Here is a 17,201-nt window from a genome sequence, read left to right on the forward strand (position 1 = left end):
CTCCTCCGCCTCCTCCGGCTCGTCCCTCCATCCATCCATCCGCGGAGCTCTCAGTCCAGAGCGGGGCGCTCTTCCGTCCGGCGGGGCCTTGCCGGGGCGCCGTCGGGAACTGGAGCTCTGCGCCGGCTGCTGCTGCTGCTGCTTCTGCTGCTGCTGCTCTCCGGGACGCCCCTTTGGCCCAGGCCGCAACCGTCGCGCCCGCCCGCCCGCGGCTTCCGCCGTTGAGTCTTCGGGGAAATATCTGCCGGGGTGTCGGGCCGGCGGCTGAAGCGAGCAGCTCGGCCGCCGCCCGCCCCGCCCCGGACCCGCTCCCCAGCAGCCGGCGGCCGTTCCCCTCAGCCGCAGCGTCCGCGGCGGTGCCGGCGATGAGCGAGCGTCCGCCCGGGAAGCGGGGAAGGCGCAGCCGTCGTTCGCCCTCCGCCCGCCGGCGGCGGCGCCTCCCCCTCGTGGCCCTCGTGTTGTTGTCGGCGCCGTAGAGCCGCGGGCGATGTGGAGCTCGGGGGCCGCCGTGCTGCAGCTGCTCTCCCGGGCGCCCAAGGCCGGCGGTGCGCAGGGAGCGCGGCCGGAGCCCGGCCGCTGGCTGCCTCGCCTGGGCGCCGCCGGGGAGCTGAGCCCGGCGTTGGCGGCGGCCGGGCCGTGCTTCGGCGAGCAGAACGGGCTGCACCACTACGCGCATCTCCCGCAGGACGAGGCGGCGGCGGCGGCGGAGGTGCTGCTGTGCCAGCTGCCGGACGCGGGCGGCGGCTCGGCCGAGGGCAGGACGTGGCGCTGGGGGGGCTGCGTGCCGGGCACCTGCTGGTGCAAGAGCTGCCTGAGCGTGTGCTTCTTGGCGGCGCTCTGCTTCGCCTCGCTGGCCCTCGTGCGCCAGTACCTGCGCGACCTGATGCTCTGGGCCGAGAGCTTGGACAGCCTGGCCGGCGTGCTGCTCTTCACCGTGGGCTTCATCGTGGTCTCCTTCCCCTGCGGCTGGGGCTACATTCTGCTCAACGTGGCCGCGGGCTACCTCTATGGCTTCGTGCTGGGCATGGGCCTCATGGTGCTGGGGGTCCTCATTGGCACGTTCATCTCTCATGTGGTCTGCAAGAAGCTGCTGGCCCGATGGGTGCAAGCCAGGATCCAGGGCAGCGAGAAGCTCAGCGCCGTCATCCGTGTGGTGGAAGGAGGAAGCGGCCTCAAGGTGGTGGCCTTGGCTAGGCTCACCCCTATACCTTTTGGGCTCCAAAATGCAATCTTCTCTGTGAGTGGCTCTGGCGAGAAGCTGGTGGGACATTTTCATGAGGGATGCCGGAGAGGGGCCTTTGGAAACGAAATGCTCTTGTCAGTACAGAATAGAAAGTACAGAAGGCACATTTTTACGGCCAGCATATGTTTTCAGAGCTAACTTGCACATAATTATAGGGCTTTATATAACTGGAAGTCAGAATGTGTAATCTGACCCTGAAAAACCTTTGTGGTGTCATGGCTGTAGGGAATGGGGTCAACCCCAGTCCTGCAATTTATCTTGATCTGCTTTCAGTCCTGGTAGAGAGGGAAAGGCTGGTAGCCAAATTTTGCCTGTCATTTTCCTGTAAAAGGCTTAAAGCAGTAGGTTAACCATTTATAGCTGGGAAATAGAGCTGACCACCCTTCTACAGTGCTACGGGCTTGTCTCAGACCAGGCTCCTATCGTCACCCTGCAACTGTTTTAATGCCAAATTACATGAACAGCATTCCAGTAATGGAACGCCATTGTCACTTATATCAAAATTATAGATATGAAAAAATAAGCAAAAATAAAACCATTTCTTCCAGGAAGAGCTTTAGGTAGTTTCTAATATTAAAGACAAAAATCTAAAGAGATGGTATTTCCAGCAAGAGTGGATTTGGTATATGCATCTGAAAAATTCTGGAATTATCAGACCCAAACTATATGCTGTGTGTAAATGTGTATAATAGAAGCTTAAGTGAGGAAAAGCTGTTTCATCTAGACATGATTAGAAGCAGAGAGATGAAGGAAGGGGGTCATGTCCCCTCTCCTCAGTTACCCCTCCAGTGGAATTTTCCTCCAGAGGAGAGTTCAGTGCACATTTTCCTTAACTGAAGTGGAAGTTACTTCGGTGGATGTGACTTGGAACATTTCATAAGAAAAGGCTTTAGAGCTCCATACTGTTCACTATAGAAAGCTGCTTGCCTTCATTTTTAAGTGGACTCTTGGCCAAGTTCCTCAAATGAGCCTTACCAGATTCCTGCTGGCTCTTGGTCACAACTTTCTTGAATGATTTATATGGCTTTTAAAGCCCCACAAAACATTGAATTCTTATTGGGGAATCTTGTACATCAGGATCAGCCCCTTAGTTTGTGTGTTCCTTGACACAAAGAAGTGATATTCTAGGGCCAATTCCCTTTGAGACTGATTGTCACTACACATACAGCATCCTGCGTGTGGCTTTCAGTTGCTGTTGCCAAATGCAGAGGCATGCAGATAGGCAGTGGCATTGTTACACAGGGTACATTTTCCTCCATCAGCCCCATGTGACTACCGCTTTCCTATCATTTTCTCCCCACTGCAACACCAGAGGGCTACTAGACATTTTTTAAAGAAATAAAATAAAATGTTTTCCATAGGCACAGTGGGGAAAATGACTGGCACAAGGAGTTGACAGCAGGATAATACTGCTCAAGTGGATATCACTTTTGCAGGGCAGGAAATTGTATACCTTTCAATCTAGAGGGCGTGATAATGGTTTTGGGTAGCACTGTTTCATCAAAAGTTGGAACAGAGCTAGTTTCGGAATAATATGCAAGTTGAGGATGAGGAAAGGATGCTTAGAGCACGGCATTGTATGGATGCTCCCCCCAGAAGTCCTCAGATTTGGAAGCTAAGCAACAAAAAACTTACATATGGAAGTAGCCTTTTTTCATTTAAAGTACAAGTTGGATATTGTGTGTGACACACATGATATGAATCCTTTTGAGGTGGAATGTGAAATATTTTTCAATAAATATGTCACTATAACTATTCCGTTAGCTAGACATCTCACCTGTGTACAGTTTCAAGCTGCAGAGTGCTCTGTTTAGGGCCTGTTGTGATGTAATATTTTTATGTGCAGTAATCAGTAGAAAACTTGTGTGTAGCTGCATATGAATTTCTTGCATACATGCACACATTTTGGAAAGTAACAACTAAGCCAGAGATTTGATTTGTGGCTTGACCCAGTTTTTTCATTGTTTTTAACTTGTGCAGATATTTTGTTCTTTGAATTGATCTTAAGTATTCATTTTAGGGCGGCATTAACTTATTTGTAAGTAATTCCAGTTTAATGAAATGACTCTTCAGTAAAATAGTTTGGAGAAAGAATAAGGACTTAGTAGATGTACACGATTGTGAAATCTTTGTTTTTGAAAATTTTGCTAATTTAAGTTAAAATCTGGTTGCAGCTCAGAATCTGAGGCTGTAATCTTAGGTACGGTTATATTATAAGTAAGCCCCACTGAGTATAGTAGGGTGTACTTCTGGATAGATATGCATGCATTGGATTGCAAGGTAGGTTACCAGATTGCTGGGCTTTTGTGACTTAGTTCTTCTGTGGAGCCAACTGTGTGAGAGCAACATACAGGTGAACAATCCCTATGCAGTTAGGAGATATCTCAGTCATGTGATGGGGGCAATCTCCAGAATGTATATAGAATCATATTACATTTATATGAAAGGGTTATCTTAAAGGCTTTCTACTTTACACATGACTTGCTTATGGTTAAGTGACTGTCATGGAGCTGAAAGACTAGCTGAAGGGCCCCTTCATACATGATATAAAGGTACCATTTCAGCGGCCTTTTTGATAGCATCCAAAAAGGTAACACAGTTGAAAGTACACCATCAAGGGCGTGAGAAGTTTATGCATTATGTATGTATGTACCAATGAGTAATGCTGGCATTCCAAAGAGGAATAAATATTGCAAATTACTGCAGTAGTAATGCAAAGGAATAAATACTGTGGTGGATATAAACTTTTGTAGCACAATTATGGAACGCCATATGTGAATTAGAATAGTATTGGTTGGGCACACCAGAATATTTATACTGTTAAGGACTAAACTAGATGAGACACTGCAAGTGCGGGAACATATCTTCCCAGGGTTTGTTTTTAAATGAATCTTACTTGTAAGGATTGGCTCAAACCTAAAATCTTCATTTTGGGAGTCAGGATGGTCTGTGAATAAAACCCAAAATTGCAGGGAATTATTAGCTGAGCCCTAGTTACTCTGTGGCACCAAAGAGGTATGGTCCTAATTCAGTTTTTGTAGTTTCACATATATGTTGAAAGGGCTGAACGCAAAAAGTTTCAACACATGAACTGTAATGCCAATTTTCAGTTCAATATTGGAAGTTCAGGTTTTGTGTGATGGTAATCGTTTTTTCCCCCCTTATAAATGAATCTGAAAACGTTTCTAGGGCCCTTCTCACAGGCTTCTACATTTTTTAATTTAAATAATGATTTGTGGTGTTTCTGGTTTAAAACCTCTTCCAGTCTCACTTGACAAGTCACCATGGCACCTAGTATTTTTCGCAATGCTTTTATAATACCCTTGATGATAGTTAATTAGGTCAGTTTTGGGGCAGGGATATTTCAGAAATTCTCAGAGGAAATATGTACAGATCTCATCAACTGACCACAACAATACAGTCAACAGACCTTTAAGATTCAAGTGTTAAAACAAAACATAGCAATTATTAAAACTTGTCCTAGGGATCCAGCTGGTTTTTCCACTGGTGAAAATGGAAGGAAGTGCCCTTGAGCACTATAAAGGCTAGGTTTAGGACCATGGGACCTGCATGGACAAAGCCATTCAGAAAAGCTGCATTAAGTTGGAACACTGACAGAGATTGCGTGAAAAAGCTAGCTGGATCTAGCTCAAAGCATGTTTATCGTTTGGCAACAATTTGTTCTATGGTATAAAAATAAATGTGTATCCTCGTCTTTACTTGTTTATATGTAAACTTTATGTTAGGCAGTAGTGAGGAATTTCTGCATAAAACAATTTATGCACTGGGAACTTCACTGCCCCAGCTCCTGTGCAAGAACACAAATCCGGGGCGGACAACGTGCACCAGGCCACATGCTCCCCCATGTGGGTGCAGGAAGAGATGGGACAACCTTCCACGACTAAAACTCCAGCCTGCAGCCCAGCATGAAACCTCCAGTGCATAAACTGTTGGCTTCTACATTGATTCCAATATTGAATTAAATGGATCATTTTAAAATAATGGGATTATGAGAAATTATTCAATGGGGTGGCAGGTTACAGTGGATGAGAAATAAGATTGTGAGTGTCCTGCATTGTGTGGTGGTTGGACTAGATGACCCAGGAGATCCCTTCCAATTCTGTTATTCTATGATTCTGTTCTATACTGGTGATGACAATTGGTGCCAGTCCTATATTTATTTAAGTACTACAGCACTTTTGTGATGGTTACCAAAGAATTTACCAAAGAAATTAGGATTAGGGTTCATGTTAAAATTAATTGGAAAACTTTGTTGCCCCAAAACTTGGTCATTAAAGATGAAATTGAAGTCTGAAAAATGAATCTGGATCCTAAGTTCACAGGCTAGTTCCTGGAGCGAAAGAAAATTGCTTCCAGACTAGATTAGAACGTGGGTCAGAGACATTTGAGTTGTGACTTTATAGAATCAGGTACTGTCTGAGACCTGACCCTGTAGATTATATACAGACAAAACATTTTTATTAAACTAGTTTTAAAGAAGGAAGTTGCTGCAGGGTATATGGTGCTTCCCCTGTGTACTCTGAAAAGTAGCTGTGTGGTGTATGCTAGCAAGGGGAGGAGTGGGAGGCTTGAAGAGGGGAATGAGAATGATGTAGCCCACAAGGGGGTGTGGTGCCCAGGGGTGAGATTAGTGAATTTCAGTTTTGCTCCATGTATATGTAAGAACGTTAAACAAGAGTCTTTGTGCTTTGACCTCCATAGAATGTGTTAGTAGTTATTGGGTGGAATAGTTTTATTTATTTATTAGATTAGATGTGTATATCACCTTCCCAGCAAACTAGCTCAAGGCAGTTTACAATACAATAGTTAAAATAAGTAAAATTCAAATTGAAATTATTTAGAAATTGGTTAACACAAATAGGTTTAATATTAGCAGTGGCAATTCATTTTTAGAGCAGGTAATAATCTGGCAATGGTTTGAGGCTTCTTCCACAGACAGTAGCTAAATAAACAGGTAAATGGATAGGTGGATCCATGAAATAGGTAGGGTATTGGGTAGACTAGTGTTTCTTAGTTGGATCTGAGGGAGCGCCTACTTAATTATGATTCTGCCAACAAAACTTGCATTTTGCAATAGATTTATATATATTTTTGAAAGGGTACAGAGGAGAGCGACGAAGATGATCTGGGGCCAAGGGACCAAGCCCTATGAAGATAGGTTGAGGGACTTGGGAATGTTCAGCCTGGAGAAAAGGAGGTTGAGAGGGGACATGATAGCCCTCTTTAAGTATTTGAAAGGTTGTCACTTGGAGGAGGGCAGGATGCTGTTTCTGCTGGCTGCAGAGGAGAGGACACGCAGTAATGGGTTTAAACTTCAAGTACAACGATTTAGGCTAGATATCAGGAAAAAGTTTTTCACAGTCAGAGTAGTTCAGCAGTGGAATAGGCTGCCTAAGGAGGTGGTGAGCTCCCCCTCACTGGAAGTCTTCAAGCAAAGGTTGGATACACACTTTTCTTGGATGCTTTAGGATGCTTAGGGCTAATCCTGCGTTGAGCAGGGGGTTGGACTAGATGGCCTGTATGGCCCCTTCCAACTCTATGATTCTATGATTCTATGATTTTTTATTTATTTACTTATATTATTTATAGTCTGCTTTCTCACAGGGACTCAAAGTGGGTTACATATACTGAGCCAATACAATCACAATAATGTAGCATTCAGTAACCAGTACATTAGGATTTTAGAAGACTGAAACCACCAGAAAGGGCTGAAGCATAGCATTAACTGACACATTAACTAATGCAGAAATTATTTAAATAGGATCCTACTTAACAAAATGGTAAACATAGTAATATAGATCACAACCTTTAATACAAGCAAGTTTGTACAATTTTCTGCAGTGCAGAAATGCCCTCTTGAATAGTTCAGTTATGTATAGCTTGTGGAAGTTCAGGAAAGTGGAAGCTTTCTTGAGTTCCTCAGGCAGGCCTTTCCGCAAGTTGGAAGCCACAACATAGGAAGTACGTCTATACATTGCAGTTCTTAGAAAATATATAAACAAAGCTTCCTAAGTAGAGTCAGTAAGTGATGCTAATCAGACACAGAGACTAACTTGTCTTTGGTCTACCAAGAGATACACAGGAATTCATAAAATATAATATTTGAATCAATTGTGAGATACCTTAGTTCCTTCTTTTATACTTTAAATAAAAGGCTTAGCTCAGTTTGTGTGATAACATGGTCTGAAATGATAAATGTTGTTTTAAACATGCTTTTGTTAAATTTATGTTTTGTTTTAAACCAGATGATTTTAAATAAGGTCTGAATATAACTGAAATGTAAACTTTTTTCCATTTAAAACAAAATTGCTTTCCCCCCCCCTCACCCGGACAAATATTTTGGTCTGGAGAAGAAACTTGTTTACACTGCACTGGGGTGTTTCCTTGCTTTGTTAATGGGAGCCTAACAGCTTAAATCAGATTCTCAGTATGCCTTCCACCATTGGAGCCTGTTCCTTCTAATTTATAAAGTCTGGAACAAAGGTCTCTAAACAGGACAGGTCAAAGTTTAGGGAATTTTTGGCAGCTGCAGCTGCTCTCCAACAGAGATATGAGGTGTTTAACTATCTGGGAAATTGTTAGTTAAACTAACTTTGTAAAATATTTCTTAGACACTTGGGTGTATAAGTTTTAATTTCTGTATTAATTGGTCATCTTATAAAATGTTGGCACCTTTTCATTGAACACATTGAGTGGCAACAGAGCAGTTCTGGAGCAGTAATCATACAATGACTGGGTCATCTATGTGCTGCAGAGGATGCCTTCTTGGCGGGGGTGAAGGGGCATAATTGGTCATGGTGGATTTCTGTAAGTAAGGGACAGGGCAGAGGAATAATAAGAATACCGGCCTCCAGGTGTGACCTGGGGATTCCCCAGAATTACAGTTCATCTTCTGTCTATAGAGATGTTCCCTGGAGAAAATGCCTGCTGTGGATTCTATGGTATTTTACCACCAAGGTCCCTGTCCTCTCCAGGCTCTATCCCCAGGTCTTCAGGAGTGTCCCATCTGGGTCTGCCAATCCTACCCACCTGTGGCCAGGGTACCCAGGAACCCTAAGGAGTAAGTTTGATTAACAGGCAACCACATTCCTCATGAGCACCAGATAACAAAGCTTGTTCTATATTTAATCGTCAGCCAATTTTTAGTTTGTTCTGAGCAGATAACTGCCTAGTGATAAACCGCAAACATTTCTTGTTGTTTTGAGGTTCTCAGCTTATCTCTGTGATAGTTTCCAAGTACAATAAAATTTAATGAGTGTCCTACTTAGTATATCTGGTTTCTGATTTAATATTTAAAAGGCAGAGAAAGATTACCAGTTGCATCCTCCTGGCAATGAATCTCTCATGTGTATTCTTCCATCATGTCCTAGATTTCAACAGAAGTAATCAGATGGAACCCTGTTTTTGTATACTCGTCAATAAAATACCCTGTCAAACCCACAAATTAAGTTTGTACTATTGGTGTGTGTCCTTCAGAAATATACAACTATTGAAACTAGACCTTAATGTAAATCTTCATTGTTAAGTGAGAGAGTCACCACTCAGAGCTGTAGACTTAGTAAAACTAGTAAGATACTATGTTCATGGCATAAATGGCTTTAAAAGGGGTTTAGACCGATTCATAGAGGATGTCTAACAAGCCTTATTAGCCATGGTAACTAAGGGAACCTCCAGAGGCAATAAAACTCTGAATACCAGTGCCAGGACACCATATCAGGGAAAATCTAAGTCTCTGTGTTAGGCCTCCAGTGAATCTGGTTGACCTGTATGTGATACAGGATGCTGAGCTAGATGGCCCAATGGTCAGCAGGGTTCTTAACAAATGGGAGCTCTTAGTTTCAAATTTATATAGGTATGGAAAACAAAAGCCTTCCCACTGATGTTCAGCTTAACTATCAGTTTTATCAGCAGTGCTCACAGTATGTGGTTTGAGTACTGCTTTGCTTTGTAGTGGGATGCTCTTTTTGCATACATGCAACTTAAGAATTGTTTAAATAGTGGTTAAAAATTACTTAAACTGTCTGCTGAAAATAATTTATTGTGCTTTTAATCATTCTCCAAAAAACTCAGATCTGTGTATGTTTAGGGATGCTATCTGGCGCATGGTTACCCAGTGAGTTTTGTGTGATTTGCACTCAGGTTTTTCAGGTCCAGCCTCAATCCTCTATTCACTTTCCTGTGTTGGCTTAATATTAAGAACTGCTTAATATTAAACCAGCGCAATTTGCATCTTTTATTGTGAAATGTTTCATTAGGGGTAATCAGTTGACTTGTGGTGACCCATGGGTTTTCAAGGCAAAAGACATTCAGAGGTGGTTTGCCATTGCCCGCCTCTGCATGGCCACCCTGGACTTTCTTGGTGGTCTCCCATCCAAATACTAATCAGGACTAACCCTGCTTCATTTCTGAGATCTGAAGAGATCAGATTAGCCTGGGTTGCTTTTAAAAATACAAAGAAATCCTTAACTGCATTCCCTGAAAATGCCATACACTCTACTATATTAATTCCAAAGATAAATCCCACAATATCACCATCAAAGCTAACAAAGGCTATCACATGTTCTGTAATACAGTCAGAGGATTCCAGATTTGTTCTGATGGCTAAAATTATTTTGAAGTGTGAATTCAGTGACTATTTATTAATGTACTTATTTATTTTAGTAGTTAGATTTCTTAGCTGCCACTCCAGACCAGCTGGCTCATGGCAGCTAACAACAATGGTTTGAACCATGAAATAAAATACAATAAAAAATCCTAACCCCACCCACCCCCATACCAACCTTCACCAGTCCCACCCAATTCTTCCACCCCCCCCCCCAGTTGCTGTTTCCAGGTAGCTGTTCCAGTGGAACATTTGGAGGAGGGGCTTCTGGGTCACTCAGCCATAACCAAATGCCTGGCGGAAGAGCTCCATTTTGCAGGGTTGTGGAACTTTGACAGCTCTGTCAGGGCTCTCAGCTGTCCCAGGCAAACACCCTGCAGACCAGGGACCTCCAGTCTAATAGCTTTTGTAGAGCACAAAGCTCTGTGTGGGGCATAGGGAGATAGGTGGTCCCATAAGTACACAGAACCCAGACTGCAGAGGTTAAAGGTTAAAACCAGAACCTTGAACCTAATCCGGTATTCAACTGGTAACCAGTGCAGCTGCCTCTATGCAGGTTGGATATGGATCCCCCAAGGTGTAACAATAGTAACTACCAAATAAACACTTTGGGTAATATTTCTATGTATTTTAAATGGCTAAACATTTTTAAATATTTTATAAGTGTTAAAATACAAAAATGAGAAACCGTTGAGAGAACATTTAAGCATTTTGAACAGCTGTGTAATAAACCCTTTTTCTGGCAAAGGTACATAGCAGTATACAAGTAGTAGCTGAAATTATTATTGAGGAGCACAGCCAAAGAAGGCAAAAGATGAAATCCCAACAGCTATAACCAAGTAATAAAGACAGCAAGCACTTAATTGTATAGGATTTTGGCCTGGACAAAGATGATAATCACAAAGCCTTTCTTCAGTGTCTGAACTACCTACTCACTAAGAAACCCCAAATAAGCATTGATGGTCACTTCTATTCTAAACCTACAAACTGAAACTGCATAAGTGAATTATGGAGGCTGGTTAATATATTAATCACATGAAGAAAAATCTCACCCACTGGGTTTATAAAAAGAAAGAATTTAGATAATGTTAGTAGAGATGATATTCTTTAGAGTAGGAAGTAATATTTTTTAATTGACCAAATCTTCTCATTTTGTTTTTTACTTGTCTTCCCTTAGATAACAGATCTTTCGCTCCCTAACTACCTGATGGCTTCTTCCATTGGATTGCTTCCAACTCAGCTCTTAAACTCCTACTTGGGCACCACCCTGCGCACAATGGAGGATGTTATTGCAGAACAAAGTGTTAGTGGTTATTTTATATTTAGTTTACAGGTAAGCTGTTGGTGGTTAGGCTTCGTTCAACGATTGCTTTTGCAGAGTTTATCGCTGTCTCTTTGTTTTCAAATCTAAATAGGCAATTGTAATATGTGCCACTTTAAAACTATAGTTCAAAAGTGTAGCATGCTGCTTCATATTCAAAGGAACACAAACTTCCAAAATGCAAGGTGAATATGGTGAATGTCCTCTTGATATTGGTTATACCAGTGCTTCGCAAAACGAAAAAAGGAAACCGAACTCCAACCTGATCAGAAAGTCACGAACCCAAAGGTTGAGCTGCAACAATATTAAAAAATCTTTGCAAATATTTATTACACAAAGTAAACTGATTCAATGTAGTAAAAACAACACATATCTAACTGCACATGACAAAATGGACCAAACGCGTTTCAACCCCAGGGGGGTCTTCCTCAGTGGTTAAATTATTGTGTGGAATGCTCTTTTGTGCAAGATCAAAATCAAAAGGCTTGCTGGGTGGCAAAGAAAAATCTATTAGGTGTTGCTCCAACTAGTCTTTCTAGAGCAGTGGTCCCCTCCCCACCGCAGTAAGAAACTTCCCAGGCTGCAAGCTTCTTTTTACAGGAGGGGGGGGAGGGAAGCGCGGCTGCCGGCGCAAACGCACATGCGCAGCAGACGGATCCCCCCCCCACTGGTCCGCAGCCTTAAAAAGGTTGCGGACCACTGTTCTAGAGTATCTGATTTGGAGTCCACCTTCTAAAATATGTACTATCTGAGGCCACCATTCTCAGCTTTTGCCTAGCTCTACATCAAGAGTACATTCCCATGTTTTTTTTAATATTGTTGTTGCAGCTCAACCTTTGGGTTCCTGACTATACCAGTGCTTCACAAACAACTTCCCAGTACATGTATTACTTTGTAAATTATTACCTGAATGAAATTTGACATGAACATGATATCCAAAACTTTATACCCCTCTGCACAAGGAGGCAAACTTTTTCCCCAAGAGGAAGCTATGAACATGTTAGCTGCAGTAATTAAACCCAACCGTTTATAAATATTCATGAACTACATTTTTTAAAGCAAAGTTTGAGTCCAGTGGCGCCTTTAAGACTTAACAAAGTTTTATTCAAGGTATAAGATTTCATGTGCATGCACACTTCACATTTTCTTCAGGTGTCTGAAGAAGTATGCTTTGTTCTGCTCCTTCAGACCTACACAGATACCCATCTGAATCTATCTGCATTTTGTAAAAAAAATCAAAAATTACCTTAGGGTGCCCTGGAAGATTGTATTTTGTCATATCTATAATTAATTCCAAAACTTTCCTCCAAAAATGTTCTGTTATTGGACATTGCCAAAATGTATTCATAGAATCTGCTGTAGACCTCTTGCAATACCAAAATTAGTATTTGTATAATAGTTTTCCCTTAAATAAGTTGATGCTTGGTTACAGTGCATTTTTAGATCAAACCTACTTCTGTTTGTATGTTTGTTGCAAAATCTCTATTCCATTTTCTCTGAACTTTTCTCCAGACTCAGATAGGCATTTATGTAACCAATGGCTGCCATAAATTTGCCATTACCATTTTAAAATGTTTCTAGGGCCTGATGGGACCCATCGTGTAGAACTCTCCCCTCTACCTCATGCCTTTTTAAGTGTTCAAAGACGGGGGGAGGGGGGTCAGCTCTTTAGACACTTGAAAATGTGCAGCCTTGAGGCCTTTAAAAATCACTTTATCATCGCAACACCAGATTCATGGCAGCTATGAGTTCTCCATTTTGTTTAGTCTGGTGATCCATCAATAGTTATTGCCATAGTGACTGAGAGGAGCATCCATCTACCAGGGCAGCAAACCTCTGAATACCAGTGCCAGGCGGCAACAGCAAGGGAGGACTTGGACCTCTGTCCTGTTTGTTTGACCCTCCAGGGCAACTGGCTGGCTGCTGCATGAACAGTATGCTGGACTAGATGGGCCAGTGGTCTGATCCAGAAGGCTCTAACTTCTGTTCTGATGGTGCTGATGGAAAACACTGATCAACGAGAAATTAAACACTGAATTTTTAATGGAAGATAATGCAATAAAAATATTGAGAGTTCTCTGTCACATTTAGTTTGCCTTTCTGTCACTCTGCTTACTACTAGGATTTGTACATACTTCAGACAGTAGCAGGTCCTCAGAAGACTCGTTTAGCAAGAGGGAGAGCTAGGCAGAAGCTCAAACAGTTGCTCAGCTATACAACCTCAGTCAAAAAGTCCTTGCCTCTTGAACAAGTTCCAGACTTAACTCCCTCTGTTCATATGCCGTATCTAACATTCTAATATGGAAATAGAGGTGGTTTAGACATTTTCATTACTTCTGTCACTTGTGTGAGACTAAGGAAGATTCCAAGAGATCCCAAGACTCTTGGGATCACCAGGAGTCGGATACAACTGAATGGCTGACAACAACAGCAACTAGGCTGCTGAAGTTCATGAGTAGATGGGTAAGAAGCTGCTTATTTTAGACCTGAACTTTAGGCCTCACCTTATACTAATTCCATGCTAACAGGAATACAAAATAGTGCAGTGCCATAGGATTGTCTTACCGTAGTGTTATTAGATCTGCCTTCTCTGGTTCTGTTGATAAGATTTCAGTCAAAAGAACATATTGTACTGAGACAAGAGTTACCTGTCAGCTCTAGATAACAGATATAAGTCTGTTGAAAGTGGTGTTGGAAGAGTTTTATCACTTCAATTTGAAACACTTTTGATACCCTTTCATTTGTGAAAACAGTATTTAAGAAGAACGATACCCTTTCATCTAACTTTAAATCCTCCTGTGAGTTTTACTTAAGGTGCTTTTTAGACACCATTGTGGCTGTTAACATCACACGGCATTTGCATTTGTTTCAGACTGCACTGAAGTCATGCATGCAATTGGGTTCACGCAACATTATGAACAAGTGCAAAGCATAGGAGAGACTGTAGTACAGTCCCAGATGATGTGTAGTTTTCCTCCTGGCCATTGTGCAGGCTTGTATCCTCTTTAATATATGTATATATAATCACCACTAAAGTGACCTAGAAAAGCTGTTTAGTAAATTGTCTTTTTCCTGTATATGGAATGTTTTCCTTGCTTTCATCACCATAGTTGAAAGTATTGAGCAGTACAACTTTTGCTTTGTCCACAGATTCTAATAAGTATAGGCCTCATGTTTTATGTTGTCCACCGGGCTCAAGTGGAGCTGAATGCGGCCATTGTTGCATGTGAAATGGAAATGAAGACATCGCTTGTTCAAAGCAGCCATTCAAGCAGCAGCAGCAGTTCAACATTTTGCAACAAGAGGACGCTTGCATTTTCTGGAGGAGGAGTCAATATTGTATGATTTCTCTTCTGCCCTCCTCCCTTCCCAAAGTATTACGTTAGGATGTTGTGAACCTGAGTAGCCTAACCTATTGCCTAGACCTAACTCTGAGCATCTCAGCAAGATGTAAATCCCAAACAGGTTACAGATGTACTCTGGCACAACCATGCTGGCGGTTTTTTAAATTGCACAGTGGATTACTTCTTGCAAAGAATCAGTAGGTGGCTAAGTAACTGTAAATATAGACACAAGTTTGGCTGCACCTTTTTTCATTATTCTACTTGTCATGGCCTGTAGTCTGCACTTTAGGTTTTCTTTGAGTTTGCTTCCACAGACCTGAGAAAAATAGCCCCGAGGTAAATATTCTTCTGCTTTGCATTGTTTATATGGCCGAATAATAATAATAATAATGCGATAGATCTTTTAGTACTGGTGAATGAGTGTAGAGTATGCAACTTCATGTACAGTACTTTTGAATGTGCTTAGCTTTCATAATATCTCCAGGATGGAGTATGTTCTCCCTCATGGGCAGGCGAGCACTCAGCATAAGGAAAGTCTTTCCTCCAGGGCTGTGAAGGCAAGGCAAGTGCTTCCTGAGGAGGCGACACCTCTCCCTGTAATTTTCCTGTCTGTGACAGGGAACAGGGGTTCCCTGGGTACTCTCTGGTGACCCTCTGGAAAAGAGAAACCCGGGGAAATGGAAATTTTGCTATTTCTGGAACTGTTTGGCTTCCCTTACTTTATTTTTGTTTCAGCTTGAGCTGAAGGGCGAGGGGTGGGGGAGGGAAGGAAACCTTATATAAATCTTTGGTTGAATGTATTTTTGTAAGCTACTGAAATGTTGTGGAGCCATTCATAATTTTTCACATATAAGTTTAAATCCTACATTGTGGGACTAAGTGCTCTTATATAACATTATAAGTTACACTGTGTAATATGCAAAGTAAAAGGGGAACTACGGAGTATATGATGGATTGCGGCAAATAATGCTCCGGCACAGAACTTGCAGGGGGAATGCAAGTTTTTGTTCTGACTTTACCAACCTTGTTAGTAACAAAAGGGCTCTTCCGTTACAATCCCATTTCTAGTTAATAAATAAAATGTTTTTTGGGCCGCACAGGTTAGCTTCACTTTTATGTGCATGATAAGACTTACAAAATAGGAGGAACTAAATCGCTCTCTGAGAATAATACGGTACTAATGCATCACGTGGCCTTTATTTTATATAGAAAGCCGTTTGGTTTTTCTTTAATGAAAGCTTTAAATATCAACATAATTCCCTCCTAATATACTTTCCTCCAACCATCAAATGTTGTTCTTCTGGTAGACCATTTGTGCAGTACTTTGATATTTTACCAATTGAGTGCTGTGAAGATTGTACTTGTACCTTTCTTCTTTGCATTTGTTTAAACGTGCATAACCTTGGGAAAGGCAGTGGTTTTCCATCAAGGGAAATAACTGAATAGAAAAGTGCAGAGGTGTCATAGAGGCTCAGGAATCTGTAAACATTTTTAAAAATAATATATTTCATATGATATAGCGATCCTTCTGCAGAGTCTGAGATGCTTCTTTGTGGGTGTGCCTGGACTGGAATAAGCCTATCTGTGCTTGTGTGTTGGTACCATAATTCTTTACAGATGCATATTTGTATTCCTGAATTATGTACTCACAAAAAAAAATGTTTCACAGCAGTTGGAACCAGCACAAAAACTACTTTGAACTCAAATCTTATTTTTGTCTAAAATCTTGGTTAGTTTGTTCAGAACAATAAAGTACACTTTGGGCTCTTACATTTTTGTGTTACTTGCTGCTTTTTCTTCAGTACCGCCTTCTTTTTGTAAGACTATAATCGTCGGTTAATAATAAAAAAGATTTTGAGGAGCATAGGTCAGTTTCATTTTGTTAATGATCTGCCATCAGTGGGCTCTTGTGTTTGTGTGTTTTTTTTTTAACCAGTGACTAACTAGGAGTTATGAGTCACAAACCAGAAAAGCTAGTCCATTCACTTCAAACTTATCCTTTACAGATTGCACTGTGAGCAAAATTCATTAGTTGTGACAGTACTTTTTCATCAAGGTCCTTAGTCCTGACAACATTTCTTGAAGCTCTGTTTATGTCATCGGTACTGTTTGCAAGACTAATGGTTTCCAGGAGTTTAGCTCAATACTCACATTCTTTGACTTTCAAAATGAAGGAATATGGCTACTACTTAAGGGCACTGTTTGACAAAGAACAATGGTTGATCTCTGCCAGCAAGACTTCTATCTTCAAAGTAAATCCAGTCAGCAAAGTAAACTGGATCTTATCCCATTTAAGTCTTCCTCAGTATGTATGTTCTGTGAACAGCTTTGTAAACAATGAAGAACCCTTCACAATGGAGTAGTTTGAAGTTATTTTAGTTCTACCATGTTTTGTAAACAACGGTTTACTGTGAGTGTGTTTCTCAAGACAATTTTTTAAAAATTTACCGTTTGAGTGATGGTGTGTATAAAGGTCAACATGCATTAATACTTTCTATACCTTGCAAATAATTTTGTTACAGAAGTGCACACTAACTATAACAAAATGATAGATATAGGCTGGAAGCTAGAAGGAAGGAGGCCAAAGTATGCCATGCTTGATAACCTCCTTCTCCACCCCGCTATGGGGGGGGGGGAGTCGAGTTTTATTGATTTTCCACCATGTTGGTA

The 17,201-nt window shown here is 41.7% G+C and overlaps 1 protein-coding gene across 2 annotated transcripts; it reads left to right on the forward strand.

Moving 5' to 3' along the window:
• Positions 1-58: 58 nt before the first annotated feature.
• TMEM64 (transmembrane protein 64) lies at positions 59-16,301 on the forward strand. 2 transcript variants are annotated; one of them, XM_077351947.1, is made up of 3 exons: positions 59-1,177; positions 11,044-11,199; positions 14,338-16,301. In XM_077351947.1, the coding sequence occupies exons 1-3, from the start codon at positions 488-490 to the stop codon at positions 14,530-14,532; spliced, it is 1,041 nt and encodes a 346-aa protein (XP_077208062.1). In that variant the 5' UTR covers positions 59-487; the 3' UTR covers positions 14,533-16,301. The 2 variants fall into 2 exon arrangements, with proteins under 2 accessions (XP_077208062.1, XP_077208061.1); XM_077351946.1 differs by having other exon boundaries at positions 67-1,237.
• The last annotated feature ends 900 nt before the right edge of the window (positions 16,302-17,201 follow it).

Source organism: Paroedura picta, chromosome 9 (genome assembly GCF_049243985.1).
Source record: "Paroedura picta isolate Pp20150507F chromosome 9, Ppicta_v3.0, whole genome shotgun sequence".
Classification (NCBI taxonomy): domain Eukaryota; kingdom Metazoa; phylum Chordata; class Lepidosauria; order Squamata; family Gekkonidae; genus Paroedura; species Paroedura picta.

Bases quoted from the DNA above. Each gene is read 5' to 3' on its own strand.
- TMEM64 (XM_077351946.1), top strand. From the start codon at position 488: ATGTGGAGCTCGGGGGCCGCCGTGCTGCAGCTGCTCTCCCGGGCGCCC. The intron at 1,238-11,043 runs GTGAGTGGCTCT...GTCTTCCCTTAG, and splicing joins TCCAAAATGCAATCTTCTCT to ATAACAGATCTTTCGCTCCC. The intron at 11,200-14,337 runs GTAAGCTGTTGG...CTTTGTCCACAG, and splicing joins ATTTTATATTTAGTTTACAG to ATTCTAATAAGTATAGGCCT.